The sequence below is a fragment of the Vigna umbellata genome, chromosome 4 (genome assembly GCF_029865625.1).
Source record: "Vigna umbellata cultivar VRB3 chromosome 4, Vumbellata_1.0, whole genome shotgun sequence".
NCBI lineage: Eukaryota > Viridiplantae > Streptophyta > Magnoliopsida > Fabales > Fabaceae > Vigna > Vigna umbellata.
Window position 1 is genome coordinate 17,390,766 of NC_142168.1, and position 17,677 is coordinate 17,408,442.

The window sequence follows — 17,677 nt, forward strand, 5'->3', positions numbered from 1 at the left end:
AGAAAGACACACGTTGAATTCGTTGTCAATAAAGTCTGTCAAGGGCATAATACTTTCGAAAAGCAAAAGCAAATAAAGTTTTGAAAAAATACTAGTGTTGAGTCTTTTCCTGATTCATAGTTTTGGAAGTAACTAGTGTTCTTTTCCTACTAAAGCATCTGCGTTCATATTACTTGAACCCCTAACTTTCTCGTTCCCCTTTAAAACAAAGAATTGACATGAATATAATACTGGGGCAGTTTTCATCATGATACACGTGCCCAAAGATCCGTTGATCAGGGAGATAAAAAAAGGAAAAAAGAGAAAAATAAAAGGTAAAAAAAAATGAAGTTGATGTGTCAATCGCTGCAGAGTTTCACTTCAGGTTTAAGGTTGGGGGAAGTAAGGCAAGCAAGCTTCAGAGTGACGTGTGGCCATTTTTGTTCTCCACTTAAATGATGAAAGAAATTTATCCAATTGCACCCCTTTTGAGCCATGAATTATAATGGTTTTCATCACCCTCAACAAGAATCATTAGCATATCGATGTCAATCCAAAGGAACGTCAAGGGCATCCAAGTCAAGGAGAAGATTTGTGGAAAAGGGAAATGAAAAAGAAAAGTTTCGAAAAGGGCCATAGTAGGGGCAACGAAACGAATAAAGAAAAAAAAATAGGAAAAAAACAAAAACAAAAAAAAATGAAAAAAATAAAAGGATGTCCGAAGTTCCAAACTCCTAGAGACAGTTGACTCGATACCTTGCAGATGATTCTTGTTAAGACAATTCGACCGTCAAACACTTATTTGGGCCTTCATTATCCGTTTCTCTCAAAACCCTTCGACCTTTAGCCACGGTACAAGCATATTAAAGTCCACGCCGACTGAAGAATGTTTGTCCTGACCTTTCTCACGAACTTAACTCTGGAACAAAATGATGTGGTGAATGACACAATCGCTAGAAGAAGGGAAAAAGCATCGTAAAGGAAAAATGAAAAACTATAATGTGAAGTCTCCCCGTCAAGAGAGAATCATCAATCTAGGGCATTCCTTCCTACCCAGACCTGTCCACCTCTCCAAATCACACTTATTGTGCACAATAAAGTTGGGGCAGTCTTGTGAGCCCTGCATGTTCAAATATTAATGACACCCCCTGGATGGGGAGAGCACGAAAGTTAATGTTTCCCACAAACCATCATTCACAAACCATCATTCAGCCATCCACTTTTCATAACAATTTCTCACACTTTGAACTAATGGTTACACTCTTTTCATCAAAGGACTCGCTGTCTCTCGACATAATTTTCAATAAATGCATTTTGAATGTACATCGAGTTTAATGACAATATTGACAACGGATTCCAAACATGGGATTTTATAAAAAATATGATAAATAATAAAAAAAAACAAAAAGAAAGAAGGAGAAAGCGAGAGCAAAAGGAAAAAACGAAACAAATGTCTCATGTGTTTGTGCATTCATGCACCCTTATGACATTACATCATGCATCTCAAAAGAAGCAAGGAAAATTGTTCGGAAAATCCTTAAGGAGAAAGAGGAGTTGTGGAAAAGGTTAATACGACCTTCGCTTCTAACGTTTTTCATTGTTTTGCTCAATATTCACCAATGTTTCAAAAATTTGGATCCAGGTTATTCTTCTACGATAGCGCCCCTCTGTAGGACAATCGCCGAACCTAGTGATCACTCTCATTCATTCATCCATAGGGTTCTTACACCCTCCACGAGGTTGTTACACCTCATTCATTCATCCATAGGGTTGTTACACCCTCCACGAGGTTGTTACACCTCATTCATTCATCCATAGGGTTGTTACACCATCCACGAGGTTGTTACACCTCATTCATTCATCCATAGGGTTGTTACACCCTCCACGAGGTTGTTACATCTCATTCATTCATCCATAAGGTTGTTACACCCTCCACGAGGTTGTTACACCTCATTCATTCATCCATAGGGTTGTTACACCCTCCACGAGGTTGTTACACCCTCCACGAGGTTGTTACATCTCATTCATTCATCTATAGGGTTGTTACACCCTCCACGAGGTTGTTACACCTCATTCATTCATCCATAAGGTTGTTACACCCTCCACGAGGTTGTTACACCTCATTCATTCATCCATAGGGTTGTTACACCCTCCACGAGGTTGTTACACCTCATTCATTCATGCATAGGGTTGTTACACCCTCCACGAGGTTGTTACACCTCCTTCATTCATCCATAGGGTTGTTACACCCTCTGATAACAGTTGAAAAACTGTTATTTTCATGCTTAAAATTGATACTAAAAGCAACCTTTAACACTTAGAAACTAGCTTAAAATCATGCTTTTGGTTATATTTTTAGAAATAAGAGAGCTGGACAGGTTTATACTTGATTTCAGTGTTTTTATGCAGGTTTTAAGGTGAATTTGGTGAACGAAGTGAAGAAGGATAGAGATGGAATCAGAAAAGACATCAAAAAGTGCAAAAGGAGAAGCCGCAACTGCCGCTCAGCGGCAGTTTACCGCTGAGCGGCACTCAGGTAGTCACGTTGGCTCCGCTGAGGGGTGAAAAGGCCGTTGAGGGGAAGAAAACAACTCACGGACTTACCGTTGAGCGGTAGTTTACCGCTGAGCGGCACTATTTTTGGGCTTGGGCCTAATTTTCTGTAATTTAAGAATAGTATATAAGCTTTAGGACGTCCTAGGGTTTGTATCTTTGGCAGAGACGAAGCAAACACTCTCTTTTCCACCCCTTGAAGGAAGATCTTGGATGCTCAGGCTACCTCCTCTTCTTTCTAGGGTTCTATCTTTCATTCTTTCATTATTGTTCATCTAGTTTCACCATGAATATGGTGAACTAAACCTTGTATTGTTGTTGGGAAATCAATGTAGTCTTTTGAAACTCTCATATATGGAATTTGATTTAATGTCTTATATTAAGATATATGCTTTCTTTCATCTTTAGCTAGGGTTTTTCCTCTTTTCTTATTGCTTGCTTTGTTTAACTCATTCATTGCCATGATTATTGATTTTGTCGATACGGGAAACTACGGGGAAATCTAGATCTGGGGAATTTCTCCCAATAGCATATTGGTTGCCTTTAAGCTCCTGCACTTCAGAACTAATTACTAGGAATGCTAGGAATTGTATGAACTTGTAATTAAGGATAGGCCTTCTTGCAAGGTGATTTAGAGAGTGGCATTAGCATTGATGATAAGAATGATGAATTCCTAAAAGTATATGAGAGTGGATAAGATGAAATTGATAACCCCAACAACATACTCATCCATCTAATTGATTGAAGTGTTTGTATTCTGTTTTTCTCCATTGATCAAATTCATGCATACATATTTAATTATTGTCTATTGCATTAAAACCTACAATCAATTTGTTCTTAAGTCTTAAATAATCAACAAATCATATAGCTAAACTAGGCCGTGAGTCCTTTGGGAGAACGATACTTGGTCTTACCGAGTTTATTACTTGAGACGATTCGGTCACACTTGCCGATTGTTAAACAAGTTTGTGGCGCCGTTTTTCGGTGTTTATAAATTTGTCATCACCCTCCACGAGGTTGTTACACCTCATTCGCTTATCCATAGGGTTGTTATACCCTCCACGAGGTTGTTACACCTCATTCACTTATCCATAGGGTTGTTACACCCTCCATGAGGTTGTTACACCTCATTCACTTATCCATAGGGTTGTTACACCCTCCACGAGGTTGTTACACCTCATTCGTTCATCCATAGGGTTGTTACACCCTCCACGAGGTTGTTACACCTCATTCGTTCATCCATAGAGTTGTTACACCCTCCACGAGGTTGTTACACCTCATTCGTTCATCCATAGGGTTGTTACACCCTCCACGAGGTTGTTACACCTCATTCATTCATCCATAGGGTTGTTATACCCGCCACGAGGTTGTTACACCTCATTCATTCATGCATAGGGTTGTTACACCCTCCACGAGGTTGTTACACCTCATTCATTCATCCATAGGGTTGTTACACCCTCCACGAGGTTGTTCCACCTCATTCGCTCATCCATAGGGTTGTTACACCCTCCATGAGGTTGTTACACCTCATTTGCTTATCCATAGGGTTGGTGTACCCTCCACGAGGTTGTTACACCTCATTCACTTATCCATAGGGTTGTTACACCCTCCACGAGGTTGTTACACCTCATTCACTTATCCATAGGGTTGTTACACCCTCCACGAGGTTCTTACACCTCATTCGTTCATCCATAGGGTTGTTACACCCTCCACGAGGTTGTTACACCTTATTCATTCATCCATAGGGTTGTTACACCCTCCACGAGGTTGTTACACGTCATTCAATCATCCATAGGGTTGTTACACCCTCCACGAGGTTGTTACACCTCATTCATTCAGCCATAGGGTTGTTACACCCTCCATGAGGTTGTTACACCTCATTCATTCATCCATAGGGTTTTTACACCCTTCACGAGGTTGTTACACGTCATTCATTCATCCATAGGGTTGTTACACCCTCCACGAGGTTGTTACACCTCTTTTTCTTTTATCCATAGGGTTATGACGTCCTCCATGAGGTTTGCACACCTTAATTCTCTTATCCTTGTTCGTTTTTTGTTTAAAATTCTCTGTTGTTCCTTGTTCATTTTGACATTCGGACGAAATTAGTGTTTCTTTCTTTACTTAGCTTTTACTCCAATAATACGAAAATATCAAAGTAAAGAGGGGCAGCTGTCAACACCTAATTTCATCTAGGTTGACTGTAATAGGTTTATTTTATTTTATTTTTGTCTTATTTTATTTTTATGCTATTTTCTTTGATTTTTATTTTTATTTTTAGGTTATGATTTAATTTTACTTTTTTAATAAAAAAATAAAATAAAATAAAAAAATAAAAAAATAAAAAAATAAAAAGAATAAGAGAAGAGAAAGAAGAAGAAAATAGAAAAAGAAATAGGAAAGCAAGATCCCAAGGTCAACCCCTCCTGTAACGTAAAACAATGCTCAGGGACAAAAGGCAGTAGAGACAATTGACAAAAGCAATGCTCAAAATGTACATTTACAATGGCAGTGACAAAAGGCTTCGGCTCCTCTTCCTATAATTCCCTACGTAGGATTACAAGTATACATGAAAGGGGAAGGATTTTTTTTGAAAAACAAGCTTCTGCCAACTGATAACCGATACAGTAAACATGAAGAAAGAAAAAAAAAACAAAAGGAAATCTCACGCCAGAAGATATCCCAGAGCTCCCAGGAAGCAGTGGAGACAAAAGTTTGGGTTGGCTTTTGAAAATCGTTTCATCACGGTCATTAAGAAAGGAGGGGGGAATCATTTTGCCTTCACCTTCACCTTGGTTGCCATCCGCAAACCTTAGTGCCCATTCAACCTGACTTTTTCGCGCCTGCAAGAACATATTGGTAATCCAAAGAAGATTCGGTCAAAGAGAGCTAGAGAGACCAGAGCCAAAAGAAAGGGTTTTGAAGCTGCGAAGGTAAGTCTTCGTATACCCTAACTCTTTCGTCTATATGCTCATATATATGTTTTCCTTATGGATGTTGGGAAATGAATGAATGATGTTTGATCAATGTACATAGTTGTGTTTGTTTTCTTTGTGACAATCCTCTGTTAATCAAAGTTGCACCCAAAATATAGTTTCAATACCGACAAGATTCATCAAATACGAATGACAATATAAGATAGGTATACACTTCCCTAACATCAACACTTCTTACCCCTTTAGCACCCAGAAAACATGCAAATAAAAGTAAACTGGAATAGGAGACGCATTTTCATAAAGCAAAACAGAAGGCAAAAATAGTTTTTCTATCTAACGGGATCTCCCTCAACATTTCTATGCTTACAACATTCATCAGATTAATTCCAAAACGGCCATGACAACTCACACTCACACTCATATGCAAACAACACACACTCATAATTTCCAACCCCAGTAGACAAAACATTGAACGAATCAATCAATACCAAACTAAACCAGTAAATAAAAAAGGATGAGAAAAAGAGAAGGAAAGATGCTTTCGTCCTTGACATCGACGGTGGTGTTGCTGGAGACGTTTGGCATTTGAGAGAAGGACTCTCGAATGGGGAGGGAGGAGAATGGTGCTGACGGCGCCGATGAGGAAGCAAATTCCGACGAGGACAACAGTGGCCGGTTTCGTTAACGGCGACTGATTTCGCTTGTGGCCCGAAAGACGGTGCTTGGGGTGCGACGACCGGAGAAACGAGAGAGCTCGCGCCGAATCAAAGGGTGAGGAGGGCCTTGACGCTGCAACCGGCGGCGTCCCGGCTCGTGGCTCATGGTGGTCGGGCTTGCCCAGGCGACGGCCGGTGTCGTTCTCAGACCCAAGGGGTTTCTCCTCTATCGCACGGAAATGGGACAAGAAAGAAGATCTGACGCCGCGGCCAGCCGCGACCCTGGTGGCGCTTGGGATCGCTGGCGATGTCATGGACTAGGCGGAGGGCCTCTTCGTGGAGGCCGGTTCTGGCTGGGAGCGGCAGCGAACCTCCGGGAGGGGAAAGAGATCTTGGGTCTCTGGAGAACTGAGTATGAGTGTTGGGAATGAAGGGGGAGATGCTGAACCCCTAGGGATTTCTGGACAAAAATTGGGCCAAACCCTAAAACAAAAAAAAAGAGATATATTTTTCCTTGCACCCCCTGCTTTCCATTTCACACTCCTTTCCGCTTGGGCTTAAGCCCAGTCCGTTATTAGAAAGAAAAGTGGTTTAGACATCCCCGTTTTCACTTGTATACACCCATTCCGTTCGGGCTTAAGCCCACTCTGTTTCTACAAACAAAAATAAAAAAGGAATTGGAATTGGGCACACATTTCGGGATGCACCCCCAATTTTCATCTTTACACCTTGGCAGATACAAAGTTGGAGAAAAGGGATTTTGACCCAAACTAAAGAGCCTCAATTTTACTCCGCACCTCTAATTTTTATCTCTGCACTCCTATTCTTATTGCGATGTTCTCTTGCTTTTATTTTATTTTTATGCTTTTATCATTTGTTTGACTATTAGGTTTTATTATATGTAATCCCTTGTATGATAACCCCTCACCCCTTTGTTTTATTTATATCTATTGGACTTGTTTGTTTTGTTTTACATAAAAATTACAAAAATAAGAAAAAAAGATAAAATATTAAAATTACAAATATTTTGAAAATTAAAAAATATATTTTAAAGGTCAAGCACATGTGTGATCACACGCATCGTCCTTGTGCCAAAAACCTTATCTCCTTCTTTTAAAAAAAATACAAAAATATATTTTAAAGGTCAAGCACATGTGTGATCGCTCGCATCGTCCTTGTGCTAAAAACCTTTTCTCCTTCTTTTATAAAAAAATACAAAAATATATTTTAAAGGTCAATCACATGTGTGATCGCTCGCATCGTCCTTGTGCTAGAAACCTTTTCTCTTTCTTTTATAAAAAAATACAAAAATATATTTTAAAGGTCAAGCACATGTGTGATCGCTCGCATCGTCCTTGTGCTAAAAACCTTTTCTCTTTCTTTTATAAACAAATACAAAAATATATTTTTAAGGTTTAGGCACATGTGTGATCGTTCGCATCGTCCTTGTGCTAAAAAACATTTTCTCCTTCTCACATAAAAATACCAAAATATAAAACATTCACATCTTCAAACAACAATCAACCTTTCGGCCAGAACTACGTGATCCTTGATTCTCCATCAAAAATGGAGATACGTAGGAGCAAGGCTAGTCCTTGTCAGGTTCACTTCCCCAAAAAAATCCAAATTTATCCATAATCAATTTCTCAAACAAATTTCTCAAACAAATTTCTTAAACAATTCCTCAAACAAAATTTTCAAGCAGAACTACGTAACCCTGATTTCTCATTCTGAATGAGAATACTCAGGAACAAGGTCAATCCTTGTCGGGCCCAAAAAACTAAAAAATATATTTTGTTTATTTAGAGTTTTGTTTTTGGGGATAGTTAAACATTTTGAAAACCACATCACATTCGCCTATTTAGTTAAAGGTACTACCTTCGGGCAGGCGTTGTAGGGTGCTAATAACTTCCCTACGCGTAACCGACTCTCGAACCCAGAATCTGGTTTTTGTGGACCGTGTCTTTCTTTATGGTTTTCCCGTAGTTTTCCAGAATAAACTATGGTGGCGACTCCAAATCTCTTTTTCTAAAACCCGTCTTTTTTTGGATCGTCGTCTCGTCGCGATTCCGGTTGCGACACTCCTAACAATATTTTGTTATGGTCCTGATCCATGTGGGTTAAAAAAACTTACACGATTAAAAAGCCATCTATTGAAAAAGCCCATAGGACCAAAATGCACACAAAAGTCACGTGGGTCAAGGCTAACCCATGAAACTATTTTTAAAAATGAAAAAAGTATTAACTTTTTAAAATATATCATTAGATCTTCAATTTAGATTGACTCGTCTCAAATTTAAATTTGAATAGGTTTGTCTTAACCTTTTACCAAACCGGTCAGGGTTGTTGGAAGTCTCACATCGACTAGAGATAAGACCAAATTATAATATATAAGTGGGGTGTAAACCTCACCTTAAAAGCTGGTTTTGTGAGGTTGAGTTAGGCTTAAACTCACTTTCTAACATGGTATCAGAGCCAAGTTAGGGCCTATCGTAGCGATATTTCTTATTTTTTGGGCATTTCTATTCCACCCATTGTCGGACCACTATCGGACCACACATTTCTACTATCACGCTCGAGATGTCTATACCTCGGTGTGAAGGGGGTGTGTTGGAAGTCTCACATCGACTAGAGATAAGACCAAATTATAATATATAAGTCGGGTGCAAACCTCACCTTACAAGCCGATTTTGTGAGGTTGAGTTAGACTTAAACCCACTTTCTAACAAGGGTTGACCTTAACTCCCAACCAGCCGATCTCGACCTTCGACCCAGACCGACCAGTATAAAACTTTCGCCCAAGTCGGCCTACGAAAACCTTTGGTCTGAGCGGGGACGACTAGTTACGACATTCACCAAATTCAATAAAATTTTTGTTGGGATTGACTCAGTAGAATTTGATCAAGGTCGAGCGGTCGAATTCAAATGTATTTCATATGGGGTCATCTTAATCAAATTCAGCCGAATTTCGACATGGACCGACTTGATCGAATTCGCTGAATTTTGGTCGAGGTTGACTTTATCAATTTGGGTAAAATTTAGTCAAGGTTGACTCGATCGAATTTGGCCAAATGTTGGTCGTGGTGACTAGGTTGAATCTGGACAAATTTCGGCTAGGGCCACCTTAGCTGAATTTGGCCAAATTTTCGTCGGGGCTTGATAACAGTTGGAAAACCGTTATTTTTATACTTAATTTTGATATTAAAAATAACCTTTATGACTTAGAAACTAGCTTGGAATCATGTTTTTGCTTAAGTTTTGGAAATAAGAGAGTTGGATAGGTTTTATGCTTGATTTTCCTTGTTTTGGCAGGAACTAAGACGAATTAGATGAAAGAAGTTGAAGTACTAAGGAACTGGACTCAGGAAAGGAAGTAAAAGTGCACAAAAGAAGAGTCGCATTCACCGCTCAGCGCTACTTTTACCGCTGAGCAGCGTTCTGAAACACTGCAGTCACCGTTGAGGGCCAAAACTACAGTTGAGCGCCTTTTAGAAGAATTGCACTTACCGCTGAGCGCCATTTCATTGGGCTTGGGCCTATTTTCTGTAATTTTTAATAAACTATATAAGGGTTTAGTCGACCTAGGGTTGGTATCTTTGGACAGAAAGAGGCGAAATCACACTTTCTTCACCCCTTGGAGGCATATTTTGGATGCGGAAGCTCCTTTCTTCAAATTCTAAGGTTCTATCTTTCATTCTTTCATTGTTTTTCATTTAGTTTCACCATGTCTATGGTGAACTAAACCTCTATTGTTGTTGGGGAACTGATGTAATCCTTTGAAACTCTCATGTATTGAATTGATTCTTGATTATATATGTTTTCCTTCATTAATTGTTAGGGTGTTTCCTCTTTACTCTATGCATGCTTTGTTTAACTCATTCAATTGCATGATCATTGATGTTATCTATATGGACACATATAGGTAAATCTAAAATTGGGGAAATTCTTCCGAAAGCAATATTACCTAGACATAGGAATAGGAGGATCAACTGCCTTTAAGCTTCTGTGCGAATGTAATGCATGAATAATTGCTAGGGAGACAAGACATTGTAAACTAGTCATTAGGAGTAGGCTTTCTTCACTGAGACATCGGGTTTAAGGTAAATTAGAATGTGACATTAACATTAATGAAGAAAGATGAATTCTTGAATACATGAGAGTGGATAGGATGAGTCGGAAACCCCAACAACATAATCATTCATATTTTACATAAATCACTTTTGCATCTTTCAATCCAATTGATCAACATACACATTCATATTTATTTTTCAGTATTTGCATCTAAACCTAAAAGATTTTGTTTACAAGTCTAATTTAATCAAGAAATCACATAACTGTTTAGGTCATGAGTCTTTTGGAAATGATACTTGGTCTTACCATTTTATTATTACTTGATATGATTTGATACACTTGTCGAGTGTTAACAGGGCCGACTCCATTGACTTTTGGACCAAACCTTTGACCAAAATTTGATCTAGGTAGTATCGATTGAATTTTTACCGAGGTTGACTCGACCAATCTTTGGCCCAAACCATCCCATTTCGACCTTAGCTGACTCGTCTCAATCATCGTCTTGGGCCAGCCCGTCTTAACCTTTGACTCGCTCTCGTTATTCAACTCAAGCCAACCTTTTTATATCTTTGGCCCTAACCAACCACTCTCGGCCTTCAACCTTGGTTATCCCATCCCAACCTTTGGTTTGAGTCAACCTTGCTCGACCTTCGACCCCTCTTGACCTCTGGCCTGAGTTAACCCATCTCGACACTAAGACTGATATAGCCCGTTTGAAATTTTTGTTCGAAACAACTCGTTTCTACCTTCAACCTAGGTCGGTCCATTTTGGTCTTTGGCTTGGTCTAACTCAATATATGACCCAGGCTAAAGGTATTATTTTTAAAGCTTAATTAAAGTCTTGTATTGAGACAAAACTCACCTTACCCTTTACCCTAACCCACTTGAGAGTGAACTTTGGGTGCTGAGGCTTTTTTTTTGTCCCTTAATTAGGGGCCCTTAAAAGGAGGCTATTCAAGGGTGGGCTAAGGTTGGAGCATAGGCCATAAGTCAATTTGACAACTATACTTTGAGTTAAGGGTTCAAGATTGATTTGAAATTAGTAAAGAATGAAACTTCAAGCAAATTATGATTTGAATTTAATATTTTGAATTGTATAGAAATTGCATTATTAGAATGCTTTTGAAATTAATATTGAAGTCTAGTTTGATTCGGTCATGGGACTATTTGATATTTTTGCTCATGCAAAGTATTTTTGTTCACGCAAAAATAAAACAAAAATACATACCTTTTTATCTGTCTTATTTTTATTGAGGATTTTTTTTTTCACTTAACCCAAAATAGACTTGAAAATGACTTTCTTTTCAACCTTCTTTATGCTCAAGCAAAGATTTTTTCTCTTAAGTGAAAATAATATTCCAGCTCAACCCATTTTTTCCCCCAATTTTACCTTAAGTAAACATATTTTCGCTCAAGCTAAAAATAGCTTTTTTTTTTTGTCTCTTTAACTCATTGAATGTTAACACTTTTTATAAATGAAAATTGAATATTAATTCCTATTTTGATTTATGGTTTTATTTGAAAGAATTATATTATAGATTGATGGAACTTGTATGAAATTAAGGTCATACATTTAAGATGATGTGTGAATCATTGTTTGAGTTATTAATTAAGTATCATCACCTATGTTATAACAAATTTCACTAACGATCTTAGTTATATATATATGTACTAAGATATCATGTGGTAAGAAGTTGAGAGAGGAGTTCTCAACACACTCTGACATATGTAGATGTGCATAAATATGCTATGTTGAACTTATCCTAATTCCATGATTTGTGAATTTGCTTGTAAATCTACTTCTTGATTGGATAATACATAGGAGAACATTTTTAATATAAGTTTTTCGTGTGAATGATATTCTATTTATAGAATATCTATTGACATATAAATCTATGCATAATATATATCACTTTTTAATATTTGTGATTGATTGAAATTGAATTATTGATTGATTGTTAATATAGTTGTTTCTTCTATATCAGTATCTTATGTTACATTTTTATTTTTAATTACTTATTATTGTATTTGTTGTTTGTATGATGACATGTTTTTTTACCATGTACATAACCAAATATAAAAATTGGCTAAGAGCACCATATTATAAAAAAGTTACAAGAAAAAAGGTTAATGAAAATTTTATTTGTTACGTCTTTATATATATATATATATATATATATATATATATATATATATATATATATATATATATATATATATTGTATATTTAAGTACATTTAAAAAAAATGTTTTGTATTGGACTACGTTATATGTTTTATATATTATTTTAGACGATTATACGTTATTAGAATTTTTTTTTTTTTTAAGTTTTTTTAACTTGGATACTCACTGTCAATATTATAACATTCGTGAAGTATTTATCCATACACTCACGAAAATCACTATAAACTTTTAGTGCAGGTTTCATACAAAAATATTCTATTAACTAAATTTTATATTTTATAATAATATTTTCATGATAAATGATGATGCCAATAGGAATGATTCAAAGATAGTAAAAAACAAAAAATGGTACACCAAGATACCTAACACATATCATTTCAGGTCAAAGTCTCTTTTCTAAAGTAGCCTTAAACTCAATTGAACATACCCACCATACCATTAACGTTGAGATTAAAGAAGTTAAATTGAATCATAACACAATGAAGAAATGAAAAAAAAAATGACTTCCTCTATCAAAATTTTCCCATACACACTTTTAGAAATCAAAATCTATCATATATTTAGAAAAACAATTATCTATGAGCTATGTTGCATCATAATAGAACAAAAAAAAAAGATTAAATGTAGCCTGCTTAACAACCAAACAAAGTATTATATATTAATAAGATATTTTTTTAATATTCCCTCATAGTGAAAGAAAAAGAGAAAAGTACATGAGATCAAAAGAGAATCAAAATATTTACACAAAACACAAAGAAACATAAGAGCAAAGACATCAAGTTGGAAGGACATGTTTTGTCAAATTTTAAGTGCGATCATACATTCATTTGCAGAATTTTAGTGTAATCAATGCTGTACAATGCACTCCAATCTTGTTTCCTCTTTTGTTTGCTGAGGTTGTAGGTTTTCAACTTTTACACTCTCCTTGCTCTTCCCCCACAGGACACTATAGAGTCCAACAACTAGTAAAATAGTGCCACCAACACTGCCATGATTAATGGAAAGAACAAACACCACCCTAGTTATTTTCTGAACAATACGCAAATTAAAAGATAAAAATGTGTTTGATTTCTAAAATTTAGGTTAACACTGTTTTATCTTTTTTAAATTTAAAATAGATGGTTAGAGAAAGTATCTGAAATTTTAAAATTTTGTTTTAATATCTTTAATCTTAAACTCCTGTTATGCAAGTATTAGCAAAATGAATATTTTAAAAAGTAAACATATAAGCTGTTTGATGAAAAAGATTTAAAATAGAAAAGTCTACAAGAAAGTATGGGTAATCAAACATAATATAATTACAGATCAAGGATTAAGCTGGAAATTCTTTCATGTCATAAATAAAAACAGAAAAAAAGTTGTGATAAAATTAAAGTTATTTATGTAAAATTAAATAGTTATTTATTTTTACAATTGTTTTGAGATTGATAGAGTAGCATATGTACCTTCCCAAGTAAAGTGTTTCTTTCCACAAAAATGCTGAGAATATTGCTGTGATTATAAGAGCAAGAGGAGTGAACATTGCTGTGAAAACTGGGCCTTTTGTTTCTATTGTGCAGACTTGCAGCCAATAACAAATGCCTGTTACGACTATACCCTGCAAACAAAACACTGTTAGTGATGATTACAAAATCGAATGGAAATTGCAAAGTATAAGAAAAAATAATTAACCAGTTTGAAAACAAAACAAATACTATAATATTAATTATTTACTAATTACTTTTTGTAATTGGGTAAATTTTCTTGCAGAATCTTCTAAGTGATTTAGACTACTTGTTTTATCATAAAACATCTTATAAAACTATAATCAACATTTTTCCATTACATTTGATTTCAAAGGTTCTCTTGGAAGTTGTTTTATTTTTTTAAAAGGCAGGACTTACTTGCAAGAAAATATAAAACTAAAAATAGTTAATGGAAAACTTAAGTACTAAACGTTATATAAAAAAAGAGAAATTAACATAAATACTATTGTTTATATATCTACTCTTTACATTTAAAAATTATAATCACATCATAGAAAATTAACAAATATTATGATGCGAACAAATATATGCAAAGATGTTGCATAAAGTTAAAAGATAAGCCAAAAACATCCGATTCATATCATAATCATCTCCTTGATTTTGTCTTGTGCATTTAATTTAGAATTTTTCCCATACTTCTGATAAAAAGATATACTTCTCCATACCAGCACAAAAAGATTCCAATTAATTTAAAAACACATCACAGTTTTTAATAATAATAATAATAATAATAATAATAATAATAATAATAATTCATGATTAATTTTAGTAACATCAAATTTATCTAACTTCGAAGCAATAATGTTAAAGTTGGTCATAACTTTGAAAATCAAAGTGTGACCCATTAAAATGTTATACGTGGTGTTCTCATACGATGTGATGGGGACATCATTGTCCATTCACAATGGGTATGTTGGTGAATGGAACATTTTCCTATCTCTTACAAGAGAAATGCAACCACATTTTTGAACCAAAGACTTCCACTACCATATCTATTTCTTAAAATGGAGCACTTTCAAATTCCATTCAAAGGAATCCTTAGAGCACTCCAAAATTCTATCATTATCTATCTTCCTCCACTTCAATAATTTAATACATTTTCTACTTCCTTCGCGACATGAAAACAACACACAAACAACTAGGTTTCTATAAAGAAACATTACTTTAGGACACAAATATGCTTCAATTCCTTAAGGGCATCAAACTTTCATTGACCAAGTTAGTAACTCTCATGTAGTATTATTCCTTCTAGTTGTATTACAACTAAGAAAAATTAAATAGGGTTATGAAAGTTTTTGGGATTTTTTATTGGAGTCTAATTTATTTTCTCCATTTAGTTCTAATTCCAAACAATAGTATCACATGTTTATTAGAAAATAAAATGAGAAAAAGAGAGTGAATTTTAAAAACTTGAATCAAACCCTACAAAATTTAAGAAACTTTTTTAATATTTCTCTTAATTTTAAGAGATAATATGATAATGAAATATAAATTTGAGGAACTAAATTAACTATTTAATCTTAAGTTTGATCTGTGATTCATTTATACTATTATTTTTTATATCTTTCAATTTTATTCGGACCATGTTTCTGTAAAATTTTATAAAAAATCAAATAAAATAAAAAAACTTTCGTTATTCAGTTATTTTTCGTTAGATTCTGACTTGTGATTTTTTTTCTGTTATTATTTTTATCTTTTATTTATATTCTAAATCATGTTTCTATAAATGTTTAAAAGAGATAAAACTTTTACTGCGAATTAAAATATATTTCTATACTTAAGTTCCATAAAAACTCTCATGTATATGTTTCTTTATAAATCGAGATATAATAAATTTTATTCAAATAAGATCTTACAAAAATTAATAAAAATAAATAAATTTTCTTCACACCCTATTTTTTATTTATTTTTCCTCAGCATTATTAATTATATTAACAATTGTATGTAAATTTTTTTCTTTTTTTAAAAGTGTAAAAGAGTACTTTAAAAATGTGGAAAAGAAAAACATAACTTTGTTGCAAAACAAAGAAAACATCAAGGTCTTTTCTGTATGTGCCTAGATAAGGGGACAAAGTATTTGATTTGAAACATGGCATTCTTTTTTCTAACATTTTGGACCTTGACTTATATCCATTAATTACTGGAATTCAGATTTCCTAACTTTTGTAAATCCTGTAATTTTTCCATAAATAATATTATTTAATTAATTGTTAGTGTCAAATCTACGCACGAATAAGAATGTACTAGAGACTATAAACATACACAGTATGCCACAGAAAGAAGATGAATATCCCATCCAAGCTTCCATGCCGAAAGATTATGCCTCTCAACTGCAACAGCCACAACAGTAGACTGCATGAAGCTGAAGAAGCATTGCAGAGCTGTGAGACGAAGTTTTGCAGGGTACTGCTTCACAACAAATCCCTGAGAAAAAGTACACATTTATTAGTGGAAATTTTTAGATTAACCAAAGTGCTTATCAAAAACACAATGGGGAGAGAAATTCTATTTCTTTCTACTACTTTTTTGCACACCTTTTTCTAAATTTAGTAAGAGAAGTAACAGAAGAAAGAGAAATATTATCAAAAGAGGAAAAAAATTGTTTTGAAAAAGTATATGTAAGAAGAAGAATATAATATAAGTTGGAAATATTATGATGGCAGGGACAGATAACTGAGGTACCAACCTGCAAGATAAGCCACAAGGACCATGTAATGTTTGCTGCGAGCATCATGAGAGGGCCTCTAAGGATGTCAACTTTGTAATGAACAATTGTTGAAGGAGTTTGGTTCTGGTTTTGTTGATACCATTTCATGAAACTCAGGGGAGGTCCCTTCACTAAACCAAATGTAATTGCCCCAGAAAGGCTTAGAACAGACCCCAAAATCTTGGCTATACCATGCGCACGTTTTATGGAAATGCTTTCCACCCTGAAATTTGCAGAACCAAGTTTTCACCATATCAAAACTTTGACTTTTTCCCTTGGTCATGGCCCTTTTTCAGAAAAAAGAGAAAGGGATGATTTGTTTTTTATTTTACCTGATTAAAAGAGCCATGATGAAAGTAATGGCAGGGATAGTGTTTGAGGAGGCTGCAGCGAATGTTGCAGTGGTGTAGTTGATTGAAACATAGTAAAGGTTTGAACTCAGAGTTAACCTATGCATATCAAAGCAGATAGCAAAAGAAAAGAGAAAGTTATTAGGATGCATGTCATGTCACTGTCAGAGAGTATAATTTATAGTTGTAAACTTAAATCCTTGAATTGACAATGTTAAATGGGGTCAGGAAAGAGACATATCCTTACCCAACAAGAGAAACTAGGAACAATTTGCACAACAAGTTGCATGACAAAGGTGCTGATTGCTTACTGCATAATCAAATATGTGTAAAGTTAACAAAGAAATGGATTTTTTTTAAGCATGTTTATGGTGAGGATTAAGAAGAGTGATGTTTGGAACCTGTCAAAGAAAGCAAATGGAGAGAGAGCAACTGATGCAAAGGCTTGTCTATAAACAACAAACACATAAGGGCTCATTCCCTTGGAAATTGCAGCTTTGGACAACAAGGCCATTCCTGCATACACAAACTGAACAAAAGACATTGCAACATAAGGCTTATTTTTCTCCACAGTGGCCACACATCCCAATAGAAAACTCTTCATTTTGTTGTACGTATGGATGGTCTTGTAGCAAGGAAACTTGTTGAATATATATAGAGATTTTGAGTCAGTATAGGCTTTATGCTTTTGTTATTGGCATTGTGCTTTTATATA

The 17,677-nt window shown here is 35.1% G+C and overlaps 1 protein-coding gene across 1 annotated transcript; it reads right to left on the reverse strand.

Moving 5' to 3' along the window:
• Nucleotides 1-13,014: 13,014 nt before the first annotated feature.
• Nucleotides 13,015-17,624, reverse strand: UMAMIT22 (nodulin MtN21 /EamA-like transporter family protein). Its single transcript, XM_047291007.2, has 7 exons — nt 17,364-17,624; nt 17,210-17,272; nt 16,945-17,061; nt 16,592-16,835; nt 16,168-16,329; nt 13,825-13,976; nt 13,015-13,364 (listed from the first exon to the last, which is right to left on the reverse strand). Exons 1-7 carry the CDS (start codon nt 17,564-17,566, stop codon nt 13,226-13,228), a joined length of 1,080 nt encoding a protein of 359 aa, XP_047146963.2. The 5' UTR covers nt 17,567-17,624; the 3' UTR covers nt 13,015-13,225.
• Nucleotides 17,625-17,677: the final 53 nt, after the last annotated feature.